This window comes from Physcomitrium patens, chromosome 19, assembly GCF_059467195.1.
Source record: "Physcomitrium patens ecotype Gransden chromosome 19, ASM5946719v1, whole genome shotgun sequence".
In the NCBI taxonomy this organism is placed as follows: domain Eukaryota; kingdom Viridiplantae; phylum Streptophyta; class Bryopsida; order Funariales; family Funariaceae; genus Physcomitrium; species Physcomitrium patens.
The window spans coordinates 2,384,772-2,409,229 of NC_143428.1; the positions used below are offsets into that span (position 1 = coordinate 2,384,772).

Below are 24,458 nucleotides of genomic sequence, written 5' to 3' on the forward strand. Positions count from 1 at the left end.
CATTGGACATGAATTTTGGCCAATAAGAATAGAGATTTTCATCATCCATCTCCATTCTCCTTTATAGATGCCGTAACTACTCTTTTTACTACCAAAATTCTTCTCAAATTCTTTCTTATACAAGATCTACATAATATATGCTGTAAACACTAAATAAAAGAAACAAAATAAAATTTTAAGAATCACCAATATCTAATAAAGGTGGCTCTAAATATATAAAACTATTATCAACATAAAATTAACTTCAATAATAGCACTTTTAAACTAATCACTTCAAAGTAGTAATCTAAACATATTTTGAGACTAATTAAAATCTAATAATGTGGCTCTTATCACATTGTATAGTAAATTATATATTAAATATATATATGCATTATTTTCACATAGTAGCCAAAATACAATTTGACAATATGCAGATATATTAAAGATTAGATAATATTTTTAGAGATGTTTAAAAGTAAAAAATTGACATAAAATCTAGGGCAAATATTAATTCTTTTATTGTTTCATATTAAAATTATAAGAAATTGATTTAAAATTTTTAAAGATTCTATAGTTATTACTCTATACTTTTAATATCTAAATATATTTAGTACAATGATTATAAATCCATGGTGGCTGAAGATTTTAAGTGTGCTTTTTTGAAGATAAAGTTAACAAGGTCATCTTGATTAGTAGCAAGAGTATTTGAATTCATGCGTTGTGCATTACTTGAAGATATTTACAAGAAACACATTTTAAGATATGCACTTATAAGATTACATACTATTGAGTTCCAAAAGTAATGTTTTTTGCACATACACTTCTTAATTTTTTTGAATAAAACAATAAAGTAAAAGATCTGACTAATATATTTAAGATTATTTATGTGGAGGTTTTAATTAAAAAAAAAGATCTACTGTTATTTGAAACAATTAAGATTTATATAGTTTACAGTCCATGTGGACGTCAAAAAATGCAAGTTCTATATATAAAAGATAGAATATATCAAACAAAATATTCAAAAGAATATTAAGAGGTAATATCTATAAATAATAATAGTTATCTCCAATATCATAGAAAAAATGATGAAAGAACTTTTAATGTTGATAATCATGTTATAAAAAATAAAATATTATTCCATATAATCTTATTTTTAATAGAAAGTGCCATAGATACACTATATAAGACATTAAATAAGAAATTAAATAGAAGAGTTTTAATAAGAAAGCTAACAAAAATTTGATTAAATTAGAGTAAAAGATCAACATTAAGTGACGTGAGCTAGAGCTTTAAAAAGTGTATTATTCAGACTAAGAATTCTCTCAGTCTTGTCTCAAATATATATTAGGTATTAAGAATACCTAATATATTTCTTGAAAATTTTTCATATTATTTGAAGACAAAATAATCCTAAGAAGCTTATTAAGAAGTTTTCATGTTGCTTAAAGTCAAAGCAATTCTAGGAAGCTTCTTAGATAACTTCTTTAATTCTCTTAAAACTTTCTAAAATCTAATCAAATATTCTAAGAACCTTCTAGAACTTAAAAAAAATCTTTTCAGAATATTTTATTATTTTATAAGTCTATAAAGACAATATCAAAAAAAATTATATCTTAAATAGATATCACATAAGACAATAAAGTCCTTAGTCTTCCATATTTAAGGCCATCAGAAGTCTTAAAAGATAAGTTCTAATTTTTTGTTAAATCTAAAATATCTTTTAGTTGAAAAATCATGACAAGATTCAAGAAGACAAAGTTGGATTGATCTTTCTAGAATATATAAATGATCTTCATAATATAATATATTCTTGATCATATGCTACTTCTTTAACTTTGGAGTAAGATATGATCTCTTTGATAAAACTTTTGATAGTACTTGCTGAACAATATGTAATCAAAAAATCAAAATAAGATAATGACATATTCTAAAAAACTTGGCGGTAATTCAAAATCCAAGCTAATATGAAATACTCTAAGTTTTTGTAATTTGTATATAAAATCACAAAATGTGTAGTATCTTCCAATAGGTAATCTCATTCTTATAAATAGTATAAGAAATAAATATTATCTTTTATCCATTTTTTTTGAATCCGTATCAAATTATACATTCAATGGAGATTTATTATTGTATAGATCTTGGCTTGACTAAGTTGCTCCAAAAGCCCTAATATCAATGATAATGGATAAAAATTCTTCACTATTATTATATTGAGGTTGCAATAATCAATACACATTTGCAAAGATCCATCTTTTTGCTTTATAAAAAATATTAGTGTACCTACTAGAGATTTGCCAAATAAAATTTTTTGTAAGATTTTTGTCAATATAATCTTTCAATACCAAAATCTCGTTTTATAATAGATTAGGCCAAATGGTAGTTAAATCTCTTTTTGAAGATTGATGGTACAATCATATGGTCAATGCTATGGCAATATGTCAACATTTTTTTTTTTTGAAGATATCTTGAAATTCTTTATATTGCTTTAAAGTAGTTAGTAGCAAGCTTGCTTCTTCATGAGTTTGAGTTGCATGTATAATAAATGGTATTTCTTCCTTAGTCTTTTTTATAAAATTTTTGCTCCAAAAAATAAGAATTTTGTTATTGATGACTTTTTGATAGGTTTTGCTCAAAGAAATTCTACAAGAAATTCAACCTTCTGAAACTTCTAATCTATAGATGCATTATATCTTTTCAATAACAAAATTCCTAAAATGATAGAATTGGATAAGATTCTAATCATATTGAATACTATTTTACTACTAAAGTTTTCAAATAATATTAGTAGTAATATAATTTCATAAATAATATTGCTTAAAGATAAAATTCGACCACCTATTATTTCTCTATGTATAAGTTTTAACTTTTATATTGAAGAAATTTTATAAATTTTAGAAAAAAATTGATCTAAAGAGCAAGTAAATGCTCTTAAATCTAATAAAGCATTTGCTTGAAGTTTTTATGGGCCAAGAAAAAAAGCTATAATAAAACAACAAGAAAATTAGACAAAGAAAGAAGAACCTTGATGAAATTGAGGTGTTGGAATGTTCAACCACATGGTTCTTATTGTGATTGGGCCTCTTTTTTTTTTTAAATGATTACATTTTTACTCTCGGTTGTGTGTTATTTTTTTAAATAGTTCTTAAATTTGTGGCCTTCTTCATCAAAAAATGAGTATAGACCTTATTCAAATTGATGATTCTCTTCTTCTATTATAAAAAGTTTGAATCGCACTACATCAATCTACATAGTCTTAGCTCTAAAATATAGAAGTAATGTATTTGTTGAAACAGAAAATTATGTATTTTCAATGTATTGCTTTATCAAAATCCATGAGCTTTAATCTTGATGGTATTAAAATAATCAATAATTGCACTTCATAACTTAGCAAATAGCTTCATTGAGTGTTTAAGGATCAAATAATGATAATAATAGGTCTTTTATATTATTCTTAAGTTCTTAATAGAATTAGCTCATAAAAACTTATTTATTCCAATTATTGTCATAAGTCAATTGCCTAAAAGTAGATGCATAAATTAATGCATAGCATGATACTTGACACAATGAGTAAATCTTTGTAGTTGTCTATTAAGCCTTATCATGTATTTCAAATGCTTTTACAAATTCTTCTAAAAAAGCTTCAAAGTTATTAAAGATTAGAATTTTTTTCAAATAAAGCAAGAAACAAAGATAAGGCTTATCTTATAAATAAGGATTTAACTAAATCAACTAACAACTCTTTTCTTGGATAGCATTGAAGTTGTAGAAAACATATGAATTGACTTTGCTCAACAAACCTTCTTAACTTGCAGCAAGTACCATCAAACTTTTATAGAAGACTAATTTGAGGCTTCTTATATTATTGAATATCTAAATTTTTTTATTGAAGTATAGATGATATTACTTCTTTGGATGTAGAAGTGTAAGAAAAAGATTTCATCACAAGTTGAATTTTACTAGGTCTTGCATCACTATAAAATCTTGTAATTTTTTTTTTTAATTTTAATAATTCTAAAAAATAAAATATTCAATATATTCAGAATAATATCTAACTTGGGCTTAGAAGACTCAACCGTATTAACATCTTTACTTTTAGCCAACTTAAAATATATATATATATATATATATATATATATATATATCTAAAGAAAATCAATTTAGAAGAGAGTAATTTCTAACCTCTAAGGTGCTCAAATGCCTTTAAGAAGAAAAATAATTCACTCTCTATAAAAAAGAATCAAGTTTTAATATTAATAAGTAGATAGTCTTGACAAACTATCACTAATATTCTATATAAAAGAATCAATAAAAATTTAAACAAAAGAGTTTTAATAAAAAAGCTAATAAAAACTTGATTAAATTAGATGAGTATAAAATCAATACCAAAAGAGGTGAATTAGAGCTGCAAGAAATGTGTTTTCAAGTCTGAAGATTTTTTTAGCCTTAATTCTAATATATACTAGGTATCAAGAAGTTTCTTGAAAAATGTGTGAATCTATAGAGAGTGATTGGTAATATAAATATCAAGAGTTTCAATAATATTTTGTATAGAACAAAACTTCAACGAAGTGGACAATAAGACAAATTGGAATTGTATTTGGAAGATCATATTTTATAAATTCTATTATATTAAAAAGATTCTATCTTTGGCTTTTTTTAATAATGATATATAGATCATATTTATTTAAATATTTATATACTATAAATGAAGTGTTATAACCAAAAGTAAGAATACATGCTTGGAAATAGAATTTTTGAAAGATAACAAAGAATAGAACCAATGCTTAAAAGAAATATTTGTAATAAAATAAAAAAGTAATTTATTAGTTTTTTATTTGAAATAATTTCTCCAATTGTCTCAAGTAGAGAAATTTATTGATTTTCTATTCAAGATAATTGGAAAAATTATCTTTCAAACTCCTTAAATAACTTTATTGCAACCAATCACTTATTGGATTTATTAATCCATTCTATAAATGATTTTTTAGTTATCCTTTCAATATCTTCTAAATAATATTTTTTTTTAGTTGAAAGATAAAATCCTTCCATTTTCTATTGATTTGAATAATCTCTTTTATATACTTCCATAGCTTTAAGCTTCTTTAAGCTTAAATATAAGGATTATTTCCTTCTCAAATACTTTATTGAGCTCCATCTCTTGAGAATAATATTTCAAATACTTAGACATGTGTCTCCCATCAAATTGATCCAATAAACCAACATCAAATTATAAGGGTTTAGTAGCCATTTTTTTCTTATGTTCCACTATTTATTCTTGCTAAATATAAAAAATAAATGCTTAAAAAATTTGAGTTGTAACATAATCAAGCTTTAATGGTAATGTCTCAATGTAGTTTTTACTACTACTTTTTTGTTTTTAAATCCTAATAAAAAGCCAAAAGTCCTTATTCTAAATATTTCATGTATTAAAATAAGAATAAGATATAATTATTTCAAGTAAGTTTTTAATGGTTAAAAGATAATAAAAGAATGAAGATAATTTATTAATATAGAAACTAATGTTTGATGTAGCAATTAGGTTAAAAAGAATCTAGAGTTAAGTTGGATGGATGGAGATCGTTATAGATGAAGTTCAACTATAATAGATGTAAACTCATCCTATAAGTAAAAGGTGTTGGAAGAGAGAGGTATTTCATTCCACACTTCTCTTGTATACAACCATTCTGATTTCTACTTACTTACGTCTTATTTATTATATTTCTTCAATAGGTTATAGGCTTACTCATACTTTTTTGTGCCATTCAAGTAAGTTGATGTTATTTTCTAGTAATTATATTTGTGTAGAATAGATCTTATGATGTTTACTGATTTAGGATTTATAAGATCTAAACTTGTGTTTTGGCATAAGAAGGTGTTGATTTTGATTTTATAAATTTCTAACATTATTTGGTGGGTTCTTATAAATCCTTAAATATAAAGATCATTGACCTTATGAATCTCTAACATTGTTTGGTGGAGTTCAAAAGACATGAAAAGAAAGATTTTGATATAATTTCTACTAATTTGGATGAAACCAACTTTTTTCACATTATCTCTTGCAAAGAATCAGCAAAAGTATAGAAGATTCTTTGTAATATATATAAGAGCAAGAAATTAGCCAATATCATCTTTACAAAGAAGAAATTATTTACTTGCAAGATAGAAGAAGGTAAAGTCCTCATGGCTCATGTCAATAAGTTAAAGACTCTTAAAAATCAACTAATAATTATTGACAAGCCTTTAAAAGAGAGTGATATTTTCATGATTTTTCTTATGAGCTTTCTTGAGTCTTACAACTACCTCATTGAAATAAGACGAGACTATCTCAAAAATCCAAGATCCTTCTATTTTACAACAATATAAAATCTCATCACAAAATATGACAAAATAGACTAGAACAGAACTAAACATAATAAGACATGAAAGATAAACTAAGTAAATAGAAACAAAAGAAAATAAAAGTGAATAAAAAGATGCAAAACCAAACTTTATTAAAAAAAAGAGTCTGAAGCCATACTTGATCAGATGCCTCAAAAGGCCTTAGCCATTCCTATTTATATCTTATGCTACCACCCTAGACTTTTTAAAATATTCTTAGGTAGTGAACTTTATCTAGATAATCTTCCTAAGTCTTTTTTTAGAAGGTTCTATGATGGACCCCACTTAAATAATTACTCCAAATTCTTTTTAAAATATTCCACAATGGATCTTATGTTGTTCATTAATCTAATTTCAATTCTAAAAACTTCCATGATTCTATCTATCTGTAGAATTAACTTATCTATATCCTATTATAATTAATCTCACTCTACTAATATAGAATATCTTTGTTTTGCTCCCGATGGTATTTCCAAATTGTCTCTTGACAATGGATGACGTTTTGTGTAGGTTCCTATATTGCATCGTGAATGAAATAACCTTTCCAAAAAACTTTATACTAAAGTTGTGGACGTTCGCTGCCACAACAAATGTAGTAATATTCCAAAATGATGTCTACTTCATATTCTTGTTGGTCATCAATTATAATTAGTGATAGTGGTTGTAGTTGATATCAATTTGGAAAGTGCTTTGGCTTGGTATGAAATTCCTTCAATTACAAAACATAGAAGATTGAATTGATCCAAATATGTGGCCAAAAGCTCAAGGCAGTATGTAACATCAAAAATCACTATAGAAATATAAATAGATTTAAGCCACCAAAGTACTAGTTTATGGATTTGAGTTGATGTAACAAGTAGCAAGTTGGCATTGGAAAGTAACACTTAATCATCCTTTCAAAAGATCTTGTGTTATCAATGGTTATTCACATACTATTTCTATTGATTTTATACAATAAGGAGGCAATGTTGTACTTCTTGTAAGGCTGTTATAAGCTGTTGTATAAATTCCTCCATTATCAAGTTGTTGGTATTGATAGAATGATGAAGAATTGCTAGCATAATTGGATGCTAATTGCTATTCATGAAAAATGGTGAATGATTGGTACTTGCTTGAATAGTATTATTATAAGAAAAATCCAAAGGCATCAAGTACTCATCCAAATCATTATGATGAACCACTACAAATGCCTATAGCATGTCCTCCAAGGTTCAATTTTCATCTTTGTTTGCCCATCTATTTAAGGATGAAAGGTTATAAACATATTAAGTTGTGTACCTAGTAGCTTGAACAAGGCTTATCAAAAATTTTCCATAAAGCAAGGATCTCAATCTAAAATGATGACACAAAGGAATCCATCGTGATAAAAGACAGTATCAAAGAAGACTCTTATAAAAATTAGAGCATCAATGTTCGAGTGCGCCACCACCAAGTGAAGTTGATTAGAGAGTCGATCCATAAAAATGGCAACTGCTATATGATTATGAGGTGTCTGCAGCAAACATGTAGTAAGATTTATAGTCATATGTTCCCAATATATCGTAGATAGCAAAATTCGATGCAATAGTCTAGAAAATGCTGCGTTATGTGCTTTATTACATTGACATGACTCACAAGAGCATACAAAGGCTCGAACATCATAATCTAAACTTGTCTAAAACTATATCCTTGAGATCCATTCTAAGGTCTTCTCTCATTGTAGATGTCCAAATATTAGAATATTATATTTTTCTTAAAGTATGTGCGTCCAAAGTTCAGCATTATTGGATATATAAATTTACTATTTGAAATAGCAAAAGCCATCACTAAGAGTATAATATTTATATTATATATCATCTATCTTCAACTGATCACTAATCATCTTGAAATAAACATCCAGTTGCATAGCTTCTTTCTTATCTATCTTTTTTATTAGACTTAAAATGATACTATTAATGGTAGTAATTTTTGCCTTGTCTTCTGATTTGTACTTCAATTCTAGTCTCCATGATAAACTATGTGGCATAGTATATTGTCGCCCTTACTTATATTCAAGCTGGATATCAAAAAGTTACAACTATTCTTTCCAACGATGATGATTCAATTTTATATTTTTCATACACAAATTATATAACAAGGATTGATGGTCAGTCTGAATAACCACTAGCTTCTCTAATAGATAGTGTTGCCACACCATTGTGGCATGTACAATCGCTAATTGCTCCCAATCACGTTCAGAGTAATTGCCCTCTATCCTTCTGAGCTTGCATGATTTATACGCCACAAGTTGAAAGCCCCTATCAAAGTCTTGTTGAAAGACCATTCCAATAGCAAAGTCGAAAGCATCAATGTTAAGTGTAGAAGAGAGATTATGATCATACGATTGCAATATTAGAGCAGTAATGAGTGTCTCCTTCAACTTATCAAAGGTATTTTGTTGCTCCAATTTCCATTCAAATGCGGCACTTTTCTCTAATAGGTTTATCAATGAGGTAGCAATGTGAGCAAATCACCAAACAAAACAATCATAGTATCTTGCAAGGTCTAAAAATGAATGAGCTTTAGAAGCATCCTTAGAGGTTGGCCAATCCTTCATTACTTTCACCTTATCTTGCTCCATATATATGCCTTTGGAGGACACCACATGCCCTAAAAAGGTGACTTCTAACTTCTAAAGTTCATATATTGTTTGCTTGAAATAGAAGCAACTATCTTATAGCTGATGTAATACATCTTATAGGTGTTGCTCATGCTCTTCAATGATTTTATTATATATGAGGATATCATCAATGAAGATGACTACATATTTATTCAAAAGATCTTGAAACAATCTGTTTATATGATCCATGAAAGAAGTTGGAATATTGGTAAAGCCAAAGGATAAAACCAGCCATTCAAAATGTCCATAGCACATACAAAATGCCGTCTTTTTCACATCCTCTCTTGCAATAGGTATTTGCTAATAGCCGCTCCAAAGATCCAATTTATTAAAGATGATTACACCTCAAAATTGATCAAGAAGATCATCCACGCGTCAAAGTAGATATGCATTTTTAATAATTTTCTTATTGAAATCTTGATAGCCAATGCAAAGGCAAAGTCCACCATCTTTCTTAGGTACAAAGAATAGGAATGCTCTCCATGGTGATGTGTTTTCTCGAATAAGGTCTTTCTCTGAAAATTCATCCAATGTCTTCCATAGCTCTTTAAGTTCTTTTGGTGCTAGGCAATAAATTGGTCAACTTGATGGTTTGGCTCCACGCAATAGTTCTATTTGAAAGAAGACACTTCCATCAGGAGGTATGCCTCTAGGTAGATTAGTTGGAAAGACATCCTCATATTTCCATATAAATTAATCTGCTTGTTGTCGTGTTGTGATTTGGCTACCATGTGAAAATAATAGATATATATTTAATAAAAAATATACTAGACAACATGGTAAAAGCCATATTAGTGGATTTTTATTGATTATAAGATGTAGATAGATTATTAGCTCAAAAAGAGGTTGTTTAAAATGGCTTCTATTAGAATTTATATAACTTTATTTTTTTTAATAGTGACATTGAAGTTGATCTTATTAGTATTAACCTTTAAATATTTAAAGTCATCTTTGTTAGATATTGGTGATCCTTAAAGTCTTATTTAGTTTCTTCTATATAGTGTTTAAGGCATATATTGTGCAAATCATTGTAACCTCAACACAATATTCAATGTGACTACAAGAACTGATTTTAGACTAAATGATGACTATTGACACACTATCAAAAATAAACAATCTAATAATTGTTCCTATACCAATCAAATATAACTAGTCTATTTCAAAAATCAAAGATCCTTCTATTCCACAACAAAATAAAATCTCATCACAAAATAGGACAAAATAGACTAGAATTAAACTGAATGGAACTAAACAAAATGTGACACAAAAGACAAACTGAGCAAAATGTGAGTGTAAATTTTATTCCTCAATCTCAATTACAAGATAGCCTCAATTAAGAGTTGTTTATAATTGATGGTGTGAAATAAAGTATGAAATTGGCAAAAAACTAAAGAAGAACAATCACAATATAAGTGAAAGAAATGAAATCAAGTAATTACAACACCCAAAACTAAGTCATAGCCTGTTCACTATATTTTTATCCAATAAAAAATACAAATAAAAAAATATACATATATATATATATATATATATTTAGATAGATAATTTTATTATCTTTTCAATGACGTTAGAAACATATAAATCCGAATTACTATGAGTAAGTTATGAAGTTTTAAAGATAGGAAGTAAATAATTAAAAAGTGAAGTGAAAATATTTTACCTCAAGGATAACTTGCTTATAGATCAAGGATTCGAGCCTCACCAAGGCTCACATGTAGTATATATGGGTGTCTAAGAGAGGCCACGAGGCCTTAGTCCTATCCTCTTAACTACCTTCAAGGTGCTACAATCAATATGGAACTTGTCCCCTTCCTATAAGGACTATACTAGCTACTAGTTCTACTACTTTCTACTAGAAGGACCAATATTTTTATAATTTTGACCTCACCATGGTGTTCAAAAACATCCAATTAGCTTGGGAACCTGTGATGGCCTTCAAAAATTGCTCCATTTCTTCATAAGGGCTCCCAAAGTGGTAAAACTCATTTTTACCAAGAACTTGAAAATTGCTCTAAAAATTCCTAAAAAATTCTAAATAAATTCTAAATAAAATTTTAAAAATTCTATAATATTTTTATAATACTGATATCTATTTAAGGCTATATTTTCCTACCTTGATGATTTTTAATAATAATAAAAATTAATTTAAATCCACTATAAATCCTATTTTTTTATATCAATAACTAAAATGATATGAGGTTCTTTCTCATGCTTCTTCTAACTACTAAAATTTATAGTTTTTATAAATATTACATATAGATAAAATACCAATGTAAATATTGGTCTTAATAAATAATCCTTAATATTCAACAATGAATAAAATATTAAATAAAAAAATAATTACCTCTAAGACTTACTAAGACTCCATTTCTACCACTAACATTCTAATTCTCTATGTCTCTAAGGATTTCTACACTACTCATTATATATTGTGATTTAAAGCATTTTAAATTCATATTTTTATCTTAAAACAATAAGTGAGTTAATTTGATGATTCACACATAGAAACCATTTGGGACAACTTACAAAAGAGAAGAATCTAAAACTAACCTTCCAAAATGCTATTGAATAAAAAGAAGAATTATCTACAAAAGTGTTTTAACAACTATCCAAGACAAGAATGAGTGATTTGTTTTTAATTTGAAGGATCTAAAGTAGGTTTTTTTCAATAGATCTAAACAAGGAAGATAAAAAAAAAAAAAAAAATTAACCTATGATTTAATGATTATATATATAAAAAAAGAAATCACAGCTAAAAAATTAAAAAGTGATCTTTTTAGATTCTTCTTTAATATGAAAGGATTTTACTATCAACCTTCTAAGGTCTATATATCCATTGAGTGTCAAGGTTGGTCTTTTCCTACACTAACACAAACTTATTGAGATAGCTCATTTTTTCCAACTAGTGTCGTAATACGTGAAGTCTTGCTTGAGAATGCTCCGGGCACCTAGCTGTGGAAGGTAGAATGGAAATTACAACAACAAAATCCTAACTCTAATAGAATACTAAATAAACTCTAATTAGACCATAATAATGCCAAACAAGCTTTAATCAAATTCAAAGAAACCTCAAAGAAATTTCAAAGAAACAATAAGAAATCTTAAAAAAATATTAGAATGATCACAAATATATCTCAAATACATCACAATTCAATCTTAATTTAATCCTAGTTAAAATCCTATTGGACTTCATTCAAAATTTAGGCCAAAACTAATTAAATTTTAAATCCTAAAAAAATCCTAAAAAATCCTAAACCCTAAATCAAACCCTAACTAAACCTTAAATCCTAAACCAAGCTATAAACCCTAGTAATTTCTACAATAGATTCAAACCTCAATAACTAATGAATGAACCGTTGATCTTAACTAAAATTTTGCACACTTCTTAAAAACTAAGTTAAAAACAAGCACAAAAAATTTGAATATGATCGAAATTACAAAATAGACGATAGCCTCAAAAATGTGCTTGAGTATTAGCTAGCCTCCTTCTCCAATCTTGATGCCAATCTCCCAGAGCCAATATCTCTCCTTTTCACTATTCGATTGATTTCAAAATTTTCACACACATAGAAAAAAAAGTCTAATATTCTTTCACATAAATTTCACTCCAATCCAACTAGTAGATTACAAGAAATCTTAAAAACCCTCACTAGACCTAAAATTCTACTTTTTGAGACCTTGATTCACTTAAACCTCAATAATCCTCAATTCAACCGTTAGATCAAGCTCAAATTCAAAACACATATTCAACACAACTATAACCATTAACCCACAAGATTTCATCTATAGATCTATTACAAAATTCTTAAAATCATCCAAAACATAAATCCTATTTTATTTCTAAAAATCCAAGTCATCCAAAATAAACCTTGACTTTGCAAAGCTCTTATAAAGTCAATATAGATCCAAATCACCCAAAACCAATGCTCATAGAAATCCTATCCAATATTATATCAAACCCCACTCTCCAATTTGCCAAAGAGTACCGGAGTCGTCGTCGAGACTCGGTTTTGTGCCTTGGGGTCTGATTTCAATCCTAGTTCATAACTGGCCCTCTTCGGATATCAATATCTAGTTTTTTTAAATAATTTTTGCTAGAATTTACTCTTAACTTCCTCCTAAAGATGTTTATATCATTTAATTTCCTAATCTTCTTTGTTTTGCATTATTTATGGCCCTACGAAGTAAGTAGAAGTCACTTTTCTAAAAAGGTAATATTACTACTAAAAGTTTTACTACCTCCCTATCTTTTATCCATATTTTTCTATTTTATCTTTTAACTTGGCTCTTCTATAATAAGATCCATATTATCATCTTCTACCATATAGTTGTGTTACAACATGACACCGGATTTGAACCCAGGACATTCACTTGACAACTTCTCACCTAATCAATCCCTCTATGCCTTTTGGATGTTTACTAAGATATTTTCTCATAATTCTTAATAATATATATATATATTCATGAAATTCTTATCAATTACTTGTCTCCTTTAATTAGAATATCTCTAATTATTTGGTGAAAGGACTAAATTGAAAGAAAGAAAAGACAAATGAATATGACTATAGCTTATGTTGAATTCCAATGTTTTAGCTTCTACATTCCACCCAGTTTTGATAATTTGCCACTTAAGGGATTAAATAAGGGTGAATTTTAGGATGAGCTATTTGACTTTGTATATGATAAAATTCACACTCTTTACATCTATTTCTAGACGTTTTGGTAGAAAAATCTTTCATGTTAAGTATTTGTAGTCAAACTGAGTTATTTGAAAAGACTTCTTTAACTAAGTAGGGGCCTAACTATATGGAATCAAATTTTCTTGAAAAATCTAATTTCTTAGCATCTTGTAAGCAAACTAATATACAAAATAATTCTTAACTTTATGTCACTTATCAAAGGTAATTTTTCTTCTAACTTAGAAAACAATAGCATCTTTCATTCAAACAATAGTAGGCTTTTTCACTTATTTTTTGTATCTCCTAAGGAGGTTGAATTTGCATGCCAATACAACTATGCACTCTATATCTTCTTATTAAACTTGATATATAAGAAAAATTGCTTTTGAATGCTATTACTACATATTATTACTAATATAAGCACAAATCACTCTTTTTTGTTGTGCTTTTATTTTATGCAAGTGAAGAAAGAAAACAACTATGGTTGAGTTCTAAGGTAGATAAGATATGTATTTACATTGAAGCTTCCATCTATTTTTTCGATTGATTGCAAGCTCTCACTAATGCATGCAATTGATATTATATTTTGAGATGTTGAAATACAATACTTACTCTACTTGTGGCACATTGAAAAAAACATATTGTCACATATCAAATCCATTATCCAAGATGATACCAACTTTGAAACCTTTATGATTGCATAAAAGGCAATGGTTTATGCAACCAGTATCAAAGAGTACAAGAAAGCCTTGAATGGCCTAGAATGTAATTTTTATAGTATTGTCATGAGATATATTGATGTTGTTTGGCTACTTCCATATTACACAAAGTTTGTGAACCTTTGGACTAATCATATTTGCTATTATAGCCATTAAATAACATTGTGACTTGAGGATTTACATAGTACAATAAAAGGTTGGATCACAATATCTATATGCAACTTCAATGATGTATATAAAATAGATTAAGTTGGCCATCAATGCTCAAGTAGATAAAATTCAATAAAAGTTGGTTTTGAATGCCACATGCTACTTGAATACACTTTTTAATCCTATATAGTGCAAGGTTATTTATAAAATTTTGTATTATGCTTTGAAAGCAACTACAAAGGAATTTGAGCAAGTACAAAGCATATCCATACTAACTATACCTTATTCATGTGTGATTGCATTGTTGATGGATATTCCTTATCTACATATATTTTAGACGTTGATACAAGTTGGTAGGGCTTTGGAAGTTGACGATTTTAATCACTATTGGTGGCTTGAATTCTTCATAGCTTTGATTATGCTCCCTACAATGTTAAGTGTTGTATTAGAGCATGCTCACAAAGTGCATGATTTATTATAGCCCAATTACCAATATAGGCTCATAGATGGAATTATGAGCATTTCAAAAAGTGCAACCATTCTTGTTGCTGATCTAGTGCCCATTGCAATCCATCGTAGACTTACAAATACTTGAAAGAATCTTTCACTAATTGAGCATGCAATAACAAATCCATGCCAATGAAGGCATTGTCATTGAATTAGCCATGATTGTTGCAATTGTTCTACTTTCCAAGCAAAACATGGTTCTTGACTGTGGTTGCTTAGTTGTAACCATATCAATTCATTGACATTGGGCATATTTTTACATGGAAAATATTCAAATTTTGAAATTATGGTAGCATACTTATAATTATTGTTGCATAATGAAAGAATACAAAATTCCTCAAATACTTTGTTTCATTTATTACACCAATATATTGATCAAAAAATAATAATCAATAGGATATTTTTTCATTATAAATGAAAAAGTTGATGAATTGATGAATTCATTTATAGTTCATATGTAACAAAGTATGAAATAAATAAATAAATAAATAAATAAAAATTAATAAGATATTTGTTCATTATAAAATAAAATGTTGATGAACTAATGAGGCATATGTTCATTTATGTATTGCACAACTAAATTTGATTATTTCCTTAAATTACTATAGGATAAAAATTTTGGTATCTAAAAAATATATTAGTATTATTTTATAAATGTACATAAGAGACATTATCATTCAATCTTTTTAATGTATTTTAAAACTCTCTTTTAAATTACAATCTACATAACAAAAACAAAAATAATTGTTTTGAATTATACATTGTCATCTTACTTTAATTAAAAATTTACTTTTATTATATCTAAAGTAAATATTATTTATATCTATTGTGTCAATTCAAAAGAATTATGCTATTTATTCACTTTTAGTCTAATATTAATATTGTATACTTTAAAAATATCAATTATAGCTTAAAAAACTAAAGAAATTTAAAAATCTTTAAAAATATTTGTAAATTACTCTAATGAATAAAGTCTTCTTAAACAAAAATAACAGTATTAAATTTGTTATTTGTTAAATTATTTGTTTGATACTTTTCTATTTGCACCTTAAAGTAGTATTCAAAATTGAGAAATTCAAATATAATAAGTCCCATGTATATATAAAATAATAAGTCACTTTATAAATTCTTCTTGATATTAAACATAAAAAATGCACTATTTATTTAAAAAAGCAAGACAAAAATTAATGGATTACATTCTGCTTAAGTTATAGCAGAATGTAATCTAGAAATTTATTTTGCTACAATCCAATCTTGAATACAATAAGATTTAGCATGTGATTTGCAAATAATGCTATCCACAAAGAGATACTGGACCAAAACGAAAAAATCAACACATGAGGCTTGATGTAAAGCAGATGAGGAACATTAAAACAGTACACTAAAGCCTTCTGTAATCAAACCAGAGCTCACACTCCAACCAACAAAAAAGAAATCGTGCTGTGCAAATCAGATAATACTTCACACTTTCAGTAAACACAAAATGTCCTCCCATTTCCAAACCAGGAACGCCTTCCAGTATGCCTTCTTCAAAGTTCACGCCATGAACTTACACTCCTACTATTCGTTCGAAAAGGTCCAGAAACCGACCTCCGAAAACCTGTCTTAATTTCGAAATTAAAACCTCCAACAAGCACCCTTCCTCCGTAACCAAACCAAAAATGTTTAAACAATCAAAACTGCCAGTAAAAGCTCCACCACAAACATAACACAACCTCCAGAATAAACTCATCTCAATCGACATAACCTTACACTAATATAATATCAAATACACACAATTCACATGGTCCAAAAACTTAAACGGTTGACTGTGACATAATAGCAAAAGACTGATACGCAACCAATTTCAGTGTCATGTAAGGTCCCCGCCACAACTTCAACGCACAGCGAGTGCGAGTGATCAAATTCAAATCCACGCCAACCGCGCCTCAAATTTGAATTGTTCGATTCCTCGATGGCAATCGAAGCGGGCTCTGCTCGTCCGGTTTTGTCCACCACCAACACAAGCAAGGTGGGAATCCTGTGCCGAAGCAAACCTCTCGCTCATAGCCCATTACGCTGGAGCACTCTCATCTCTCTTTGCACTCGTCATCTCACTGACTCTGTTTCGGAGACCGTTCAGGAGCATGGGGAAGAGGAAGACCAAGAATGCACGAGACGGTGGTCCTTCACGCCCACGACCACGGCCACGGCCACGGGTGTCTGAACCTGATCGCAACCTCGGCGACATGATCCATGGCCCTCCCGCTTCTTGCGACGACGTCGCCGCTGTCAAGTCTCGTGTACAGTCCACCGTGCTGTCCTTGGAGGAGAAGTTGAACCAACTGCACGCACCGTGTTTGACGGACATAGAGACTTCCGGCGACAGGCTGCGCAAGCGGGTGAAGGTGAGGACACTGTGCAGGGTGTTGAATTCTTGCACGTTTGAGCATGGGTGAAGTCTCATCGTCTTGTTGTATGAAGGTGCATGATGCAATGTCCAGTGACGCAATCAGTGAATGCTCTTATTTCCGCAACGACACACACGCGCGTGTGCAATACTCAAGTACGTCTTCATGCCATGTTGGATAGCAGCCTGATATTGTCACTGGCATCTGCTGTGCATCAAGTGTGACACTCAGACCCTCAAAGCGCACGTTGTAGCGCTCGAGATACAAGCAGGCGAATCCATGGCCCAGTTCAACGACGACTTTCAGGAGATCCAGGTTCGCAGGAATAAACCGACTCGAGCGTGTGATTGAATGCATGTCTGAAGATGATTACATCGTCGCGAGAGGTTTTGCCATGCGCATGAGACATGTTCCCTGCGCAACACCTCCCACAAACACCGAAACCGCCCTTGTTGTGTGATCAACTTCTGCTGACCTTCCAATCGCAAACAAATAAGTGACCTCGATGCATGCACAGCTTCCGTTAGTTGGAGAGAGCACTCTGCGGTCGACATGTTGGCTTCCAAAGCTAATTCACTTCAGATCCTCTCGAGGATTGACCTTTGTGTGCAGGATGCGTGCAAGGACATCTGCACCAAAGCGCAGTCCGCCATAGCCCACTGTAAGAACATCTCACTCTGCACAGTAGGCCATGCATGCAGAACAGATGAACCGATTTCTCTCGTGATACACACATCGCATTGCCATCTCGGCACTGGATCGTCACACGAGACACAGAGAATGCCTGTTCAAATGCAATTGCCGTCCTCTCTAAATTGGCCTGGGAGTGCACCATTATCAAGCGCCTTCATTCCGCTCATCGACACTGAGCCGACTGCAGTGATCGTGATTCTTCTTCATCACAAGTGGTGTGTGCTTTTCGTGCAGTGATGAAGCATGCAGCTCAAGACACCCTTCTTTCCTCGACGAAGAGCGTGGAGGCACTCCGCAGGAGACATTTCTCGAGTTGATCCACAAGAGACACACATCAACTGAACGTTCAGCGCAGCCGAGACTCTCCTGTTTTTTTTTTTTTTTACTTTTTTTCACTTTCTGGTTTCTTACTGACTTTCTGATCTGCACCAGAGGTACAATCCCAACCTCGGCTATGATCCAGGTCGTCGAGAGGTCGACCGAACACATGTGAAATTGGTCGCATCCAAAACATGCAATTACATGCTGCATATTAGCACCCATTTGAAAAGTGAACAATGCTGTCTGCGATCCGTCCAATCTCCGCCTGTGTTCGATAATCTCCAGCGTGGACCGACCTGATAAAATCAGGTCTGCACGTGTACCCCATCATACAGGAGACGTCAAACCCTCACACATGTCCACATGCCCAACACAACAGCTGTGCATCCTCAAACCACAGCCTCTTGCGAATATGCTTCGATCCCCCAGCAGATATTTGAAATAAACCACAGTTGGACCGCAACAGCTGCTTCCAAGATCCCACGGACGTATACAACCCGCGGCTAGAGCTGCAAAACAGAGCAGAACAGAGCAGAGCAGAGAACGGCAGAGCCCCCTGCACGATGCGACTGAATTCACATGCGCTCTGACTACACCACATGTCCAATGTAACCCAAACGAGTGTCTCAACTCGTCATTTACCGACACACGCACAACGCAAACTGCTACAACATGACGCACACAACCGTCAATACCCGCTGCAGAGACCAAAGAATCGGGCGCACAACCCACACAACGGTGTTACCCGCTCAAACTCGGGCTGCATTTGCAGCCTCCAATTCGGGTGCAAACCACGGCATACAAAACAGCACCGCACCTACAAAATGTATGATACACATACACACACACATACCACCGGTTCTACTATGCTACAACAAAATTAGGTCCTCCAAGCCATCCGCTTCAAACCATTTTCCAAAAAACGAAAAAAGAAATAGCAATCAAAATAATCCTACACAACACACTCCTGCTGTGCAACCATCCAAATGCACCATCCACTGTACTACTCAAAAAAACTCACATCAACCCACTCCAAACAGAAACCACGCCAGGTGCTGAACGGACCGTAATCGGAAAAACCCAAATGCACAAGGGCCAATGAGCTCGCACTCCATCGAATCGAGCGAAAAGGCCATCATCAGCCGCATTCTCATTCATTGCAATACATTCATTTCAGTATAACCCTCGCAATGCACGACCTCAGCGATGACTCCGACGACCATCGCAGTTCTTCTGCAACGAGTTCCACCCCTAACCAGTATCCGTCACCTAAAAAAGACAACCGGAATCCGGCTGCAATCTAAATATCCAACAACTACCAAAACCTACTCTCGAAACGAAACAAGGATAAATTGGTCTAAACTACGAGAGCACGGCGAGGATGTCCTGCACCCTGAGCACCACGTACTGCGTCCCGTCCTTACCCTTGAACTCGTTGCCCGCGTACTTGGAGTAGAGCACCGTGTTGCCCTTCTGCACCTCCAGCGGCCTCCGCTCGCCGTCCTCGCCGTAGGCACCCGGCCCCGTCGCCACCACCGACCCGATCACGGGCTTCTCCTTGGCGCTGTCCGTGAGCAACACGCCCCCCGAAGTCTTGGACTCCATCTCCGTCACGCGAATGAGCACGCGATCGTTGGCCGGCTCCAGGTCCTTCACGTCGTCCGTGGACAGCAGACCCACGACGTCGTCCTCCTTGAGCAGGAGGTGCGGCTCGCCGTTGAACTCCACTTCCGTGCCCGCGTACTTGGAGTACACGATCTGCGCGCCCGTCTTCACCGCGGGCTCCAGCTTCTTGTCGCCCAGCGACTTGCCGTCGCCCACGGCCACCACCTGCCCGCCCTGGGGCTTGGTCTGCGCCGTGGTGGGCAGCAGGATGCCGCCCGAGCTCTTTTCCTCCACGGTCTGAATCTTGACGAGGATGCGGTCGCCCAGGGGTTTGAGCGTGGCGAACTTGGGCGCCACGGCCGCGACAGCGCGCACGGCGACGCACCTGCTGCGGGAGGGGGCAGTGAAGGAGACCTGGCTAGGGTTGAGCTGGGCAGAGCGCGCGGGGGTAGCCCTGAGGCCCTGAAAGGAGGCCAATTTGCAGGTCTGGGCGTTGAGAGCCATTCCAACCTGGGCAGCCATGGCGGTGGATTGAATCCAAACTGCAATAGCGATGCGGATGCGAATGCGAATGCGAATGCGGACGCGCTACAATGCGAAGGAAGGAGGAGGGGGAGCGGAGAATTGGAGTGAAGACGACAGAATGCGAGAATGTGAAGCAGACAGAGGAGGAATCCGACCTAATCGAAGGATACGAAGATTGAGGAGGGGATTGGGGAGACGCGCTGCAGGGTGGGAGGTGGGTTTTGGGCTTTCATGGGGCTTTGGAATGCTCCAGAAAAGCGCAGGGCTGGTGAGACGGAAGAGTGTTCCTGGCCCTCGTCGTCGTATTCTGCTGTCTCTGGGGGGCTTGCTTGTGGATAATGCCCCCTTCTCCCTCAGCTCCCCAAGTTCGCTTTGGAGCCTGGGGCTTGGGATGGGATGAATGAGCCCTGCCCATTCCGAACATTCGGCTTCCCCCGACGCGTCAGTCGTTGATGTTAGCGTCAGGGCATCAACCTGTCTACATGAGTTCTCGTGCCCTTGAAGAATACTATTGAAGCGATAGTACGCGGCTTTGAGCTGCGACAGCACATCAGCGGAAGACAAGTCAGCATGGCCGAGTGGTCTAAGGCGCCAGACTCAAGTTCTGGTCTTCGTAAGGGGGCGTGGGTTCGAACCCCACTGCTGACATCGTTCCGCATCTATCAGTGATCTCTTCTCTTCTTGAACTTCAAATGCAAATAAATTCCTTATCTTCAAAGTGTTTTAAATTCCTTATCTTCAAAGTGTTTTTTACTTTTACATCAAAATCATTTATTCTTTGTTGTGCCAAACACCTTAAAAACATTTCCACATTGCATCTACCTAAACTACTATTTTAACAACTTAGTAAAACATCATTATTGTGTTATAAAACTCTAATTGCAATTCAAAGTATCTATCTATAAATAAGCCATTCCTTTAATTGCTTGACATTGTTCATAGATCTTGTTCATCTTAAATACATGCTTCATTTTTAAGACACTTAAGGTCATGACCACTTTGCACCTACTTACTTTATTTTTGTTTTAAGAATTTCATAAATTCATACTAAAAAAAAAAAGGTCATTGTCTTAATAAATAAAATATCAAAAAACTATTCTAATACAACTCATTCTTCTCTTAATAATGACTTATTATTACGGTTCAAAGTTTAAACATGAGCATAGACTCAAGTTCTAGTCTTTGTAAGGGGGCGTGGGTTCGAACCCCACTGCTGACATCGTTCCGCATCTATCAGTGATCTCTTCTCTTCTTGAACTTCAAATGCAAATAAATTCCTTATCTTCAAAGTGTTTTTTACTTTTACATCAAAATCATTTATTCTTTGTTGTGCCAAACACCTTAAAAACATTTCTACATTGCATCTACCTAAACTACTATTTTAACAACTTAGTAAAACATCATTATTGTGTTATAAAACTCTAATTGCAATTCAAAGTATCTATCTATAAATAAGCCATTCCTTTAATTGCTTGACATTGTTCATAGATCTTGTTCATCTTAAATACATGCTTCATTTTTAAGACACTTAAGGTCATGACCACTTTGCACCTACTTACTTTATTTTTGTTTTAAGAATTTCATAAATTCATACTAAAAAAAAAAAGGTCATTGTCTTAATAAATAAAATATCAAAAAACTATTCTAATACAACTCATTCTTCTCTTAATAATGACTTATTATTACGGTTCAAAGTTTAAACATGAGCATAGACTCAAGTTCTAGTCTTCGTAAGGGGGCGTGGGTTCGAACCCCACTGCTGACATCGTTCCGCATCTATCAGTGATCTCTTCTCTTCTTGAACTTCAAATGCAAATAAATTCCTTATCTTCAAAGTGTTTTTTACTTTTACATCAAAATCATTTATTCTTTGTTGTGCCAAACACCTTAAAAACATTTCTACATTGCATCTACCTAAACTACTATTTTAACAACTTAGTAAAACATCATTATTGTGTTATAAAACTCTAATTGCAATTCAAAGTATCTATCTATAAATAAGCCATTCCTTTAATTGCTTGACATTGTTCATAGATCTTGTTCATCTTAAATACATGCTTCATTTTTAAGACACTTAAGGTCATGACCACTTTGCACCTACTTACTTTATTTTTGTTTTAAGAATTTCATAAATTCATACTAAAAAAAAAAAGGTCATTGTCTTAATAAATAAAATATCAAAAAACTATTCTAATACAACTCATTCTTCTCTTAATAATGACTTATTATTACGGTTCAAAGTTTAAACATGAGCATAGACTCAAGTTCTAGTCTTCGTAAGGGGGCGTGGGTTCGAACCCCACTACTGACATAGTTCCACATCTATCAGTGACCACTTCTCTTCTTTAACTTCTTGTCCCTCTCTACGTTTGTAAACGCCGCGTTGTAGATGATAGATATAATTGTTGCAACTTCAAGTTGTTCTTAGGGATGTATTCAAATTATCATGCCAAATAAATTGAAGCAGGATAAATCTAAGAAAAACACTATAACTATTCTTGCCTAAATGTGTTATTAAACATTATCATGGATGGTTTTCTTGCCAAATGAGTATATAGATGGTCCAATTCATGACATAAATAAAGTCAACTTCAAATAAAGTCCTTATCTTCAAAGTATTTTTTACTTTTACATCAAAATCATTTATTTTTTGCTTGTGCCAAACACCTGAAAAATATTTCTACATTGCATCTACCTAAACTACTATTTTAACAACTTAGTAAAATATCATTATTATATTATAAAACTCTAATTCCAATTCAAAGTATGTATTCATAAATAAGCCATTCCTTTAATTGCTTGACAATGTTCATAGATCTTGTTCATCTTAAATACATGCTTTATTTTTAAGACACTTAAGGTCATGACCACTTTGCACCTACTTACTATACTTTTGTTTTAAGAAGTTTATAAATTCCTACTAAAAAAAAAAGTTATTGTTTAATAAATAAAATATCAAAAAACTATTCTAATACAACTCGATCTTCTCTTAATAATGACTTATTATTATGGTTCAAAGTTTAAACATGTGCAAAGACTCAAGTTCTGGTCTTCGTAAGGAGGCGTAGGTTCGAACCCCACTACTCACGTAGTTCCACATCTATCAGCGACCACTTCTCTTCTTTAACTTCTTGTCTTTCTCTACATTAGTAAACGCTGCGTTCTAGATGATGGATATAATTGTTGCAACTTCAAGTTGTTCTTAGGAATGCATTCAAATTATCATGCCAAATAAATTGAAGCAAGTTAAATCTAAAAAAAAAACTATAACTATTCTTGCCTAAGTATGTTATTAAACATTATCATGGATGGTTTTCTTGCCAAATGAGTATATAGATGGTCCAATTCATGACATAAATAAAGTCAACTTCAAATAAAGTCCTTATCTTCAAAGTATTTTTTACTTTTACATCAAAATCATTTATTTTTTGCTTGTGCCAAACACCTGAAAAATATTTCTACATTGCATCTACCTAAACTACTATTTTAACAACTTAGTAAAATATCATTATTATATTATAAAACTCTAATTCCAATTCAAAGTATGTATTCATAAATAAGCCATTCCTTTAATTGCTTGACAATGTTCATAGATCTTGTTCATCTTAAATACATGCTTTATTTTTAAGACACTTAAGGTCATGACCACTTTGCACCTACTTACTATACTTTTGTTTTAAGAAGTTTATAAATTCCTACTAAAAAAAAAAGTTATTGTTTAATAAATAAAATATCAAAAAACTATTCTAATACAACTCGATCTTCTCTTAATAATGACTTATTATTATGGTTCAAAGTTTAAACATGTGCAAAGACTCAAGTTCTGGTCTTCGTAAGGAGGCGTAGGTTCGAACCCCACTACTCACGTAGT

General features: G+C 32.4%; 2 protein-coding genes and 1 non-coding gene across 6 annotated transcripts; 2 read left to right on the forward strand and 1 right to left on the reverse strand.

Moving 5' to 3' along the window:
* The first annotated feature begins 15,619 nt into the window (after window positions 1-15,619).
* On the forward strand, window positions 15,620-18,694 carry LOC112295900 (uncharacterized). Of its 4 annotated transcripts, none has more exons than XM_090244917.1 (4): window positions 15,626-17,440; window positions 17,663-17,758; window positions 18,026-18,104; window positions 18,371-18,694. In XM_090244917.1, exons 1-4 carry the CDS (start codon window positions 17,180-17,182, stop codon window positions 18,451-18,453), a joined length of 519 nt encoding a protein of 172 aa, XP_090101043.1. In that variant the 5' UTR covers window positions 15,626-17,179; the 3' UTR covers window positions 18,454-18,694. The 4 variants fall into 4 exon arrangements, with proteins under 4 accessions (XP_090101041.1, XP_090101042.1, XP_090101043.1 ...); XM_024547929.3 differs by having other exon boundaries at window positions 15,628-17,440; window positions 18,056-18,104; XM_090244915.1 differs by having other exon boundaries at window positions 15,620-17,440; window positions 18,026-18,694.
* Window positions 18,695-19,576: 882 nt separating this feature from the next.
* On the reverse strand, window positions 19,577-20,922 carry LOC112272813 (20 kDa chaperonin, chloroplastic). The gene has a single exon (XM_024500947.2). It carries the CDS (start codon window positions 20,582-20,584, stop codon window positions 19,820-19,822), a length of 765 nt encoding a protein of 254 aa, XP_024356715.1. The 5' UTR covers window positions 20,585-20,922; the 3' UTR covers window positions 19,577-19,819.
* Window positions 20,923-21,151: 229 nt separating this feature from the next.
* Window positions 21,152-21,235, forward strand: TRNAL-CAA (transfer RNA leucine (anticodon CAA)). Its single transcript has one exon. It is a non-coding gene; the product is annotated as a tRNA-Leu (tRNA).
* The last annotated feature ends 3,223 nt before the right edge of the window (window positions 21,236-24,458 follow it).

Excerpts from the sequence above, each read along its gene's own strand:
- LOC112295900 (XM_090244915.1), top strand. The coding sequence starts at position 17,180 with ATGGGGAAGAGGAAGACCAAGAATGCACGAGACGGTGGTCCTTCACGC. Across the intron at positions 17,441-17,662 it reads GGCTGCGCAAGCGGGTGAAG|TGTGACACTCAGACCCTCAA; the intron begins GTGAGGACACTG and ends CTGTGCATCAAG. Across the intron at positions 17,759-18,025 it reads ACGACTTTCAGGAGATCCAG|ATCCTCTCGAGGATTGACCT; the intron begins GTTCGCAGGAAT and ends AATTCACTTCAG.
- LOC112272813 (XM_024500947.2), bottom strand. The coding sequence starts at position 20,584 with ATGGCTGCCCAGGTTGGAATGGCTCTCAACGCCCAGACCTGCAAATTG.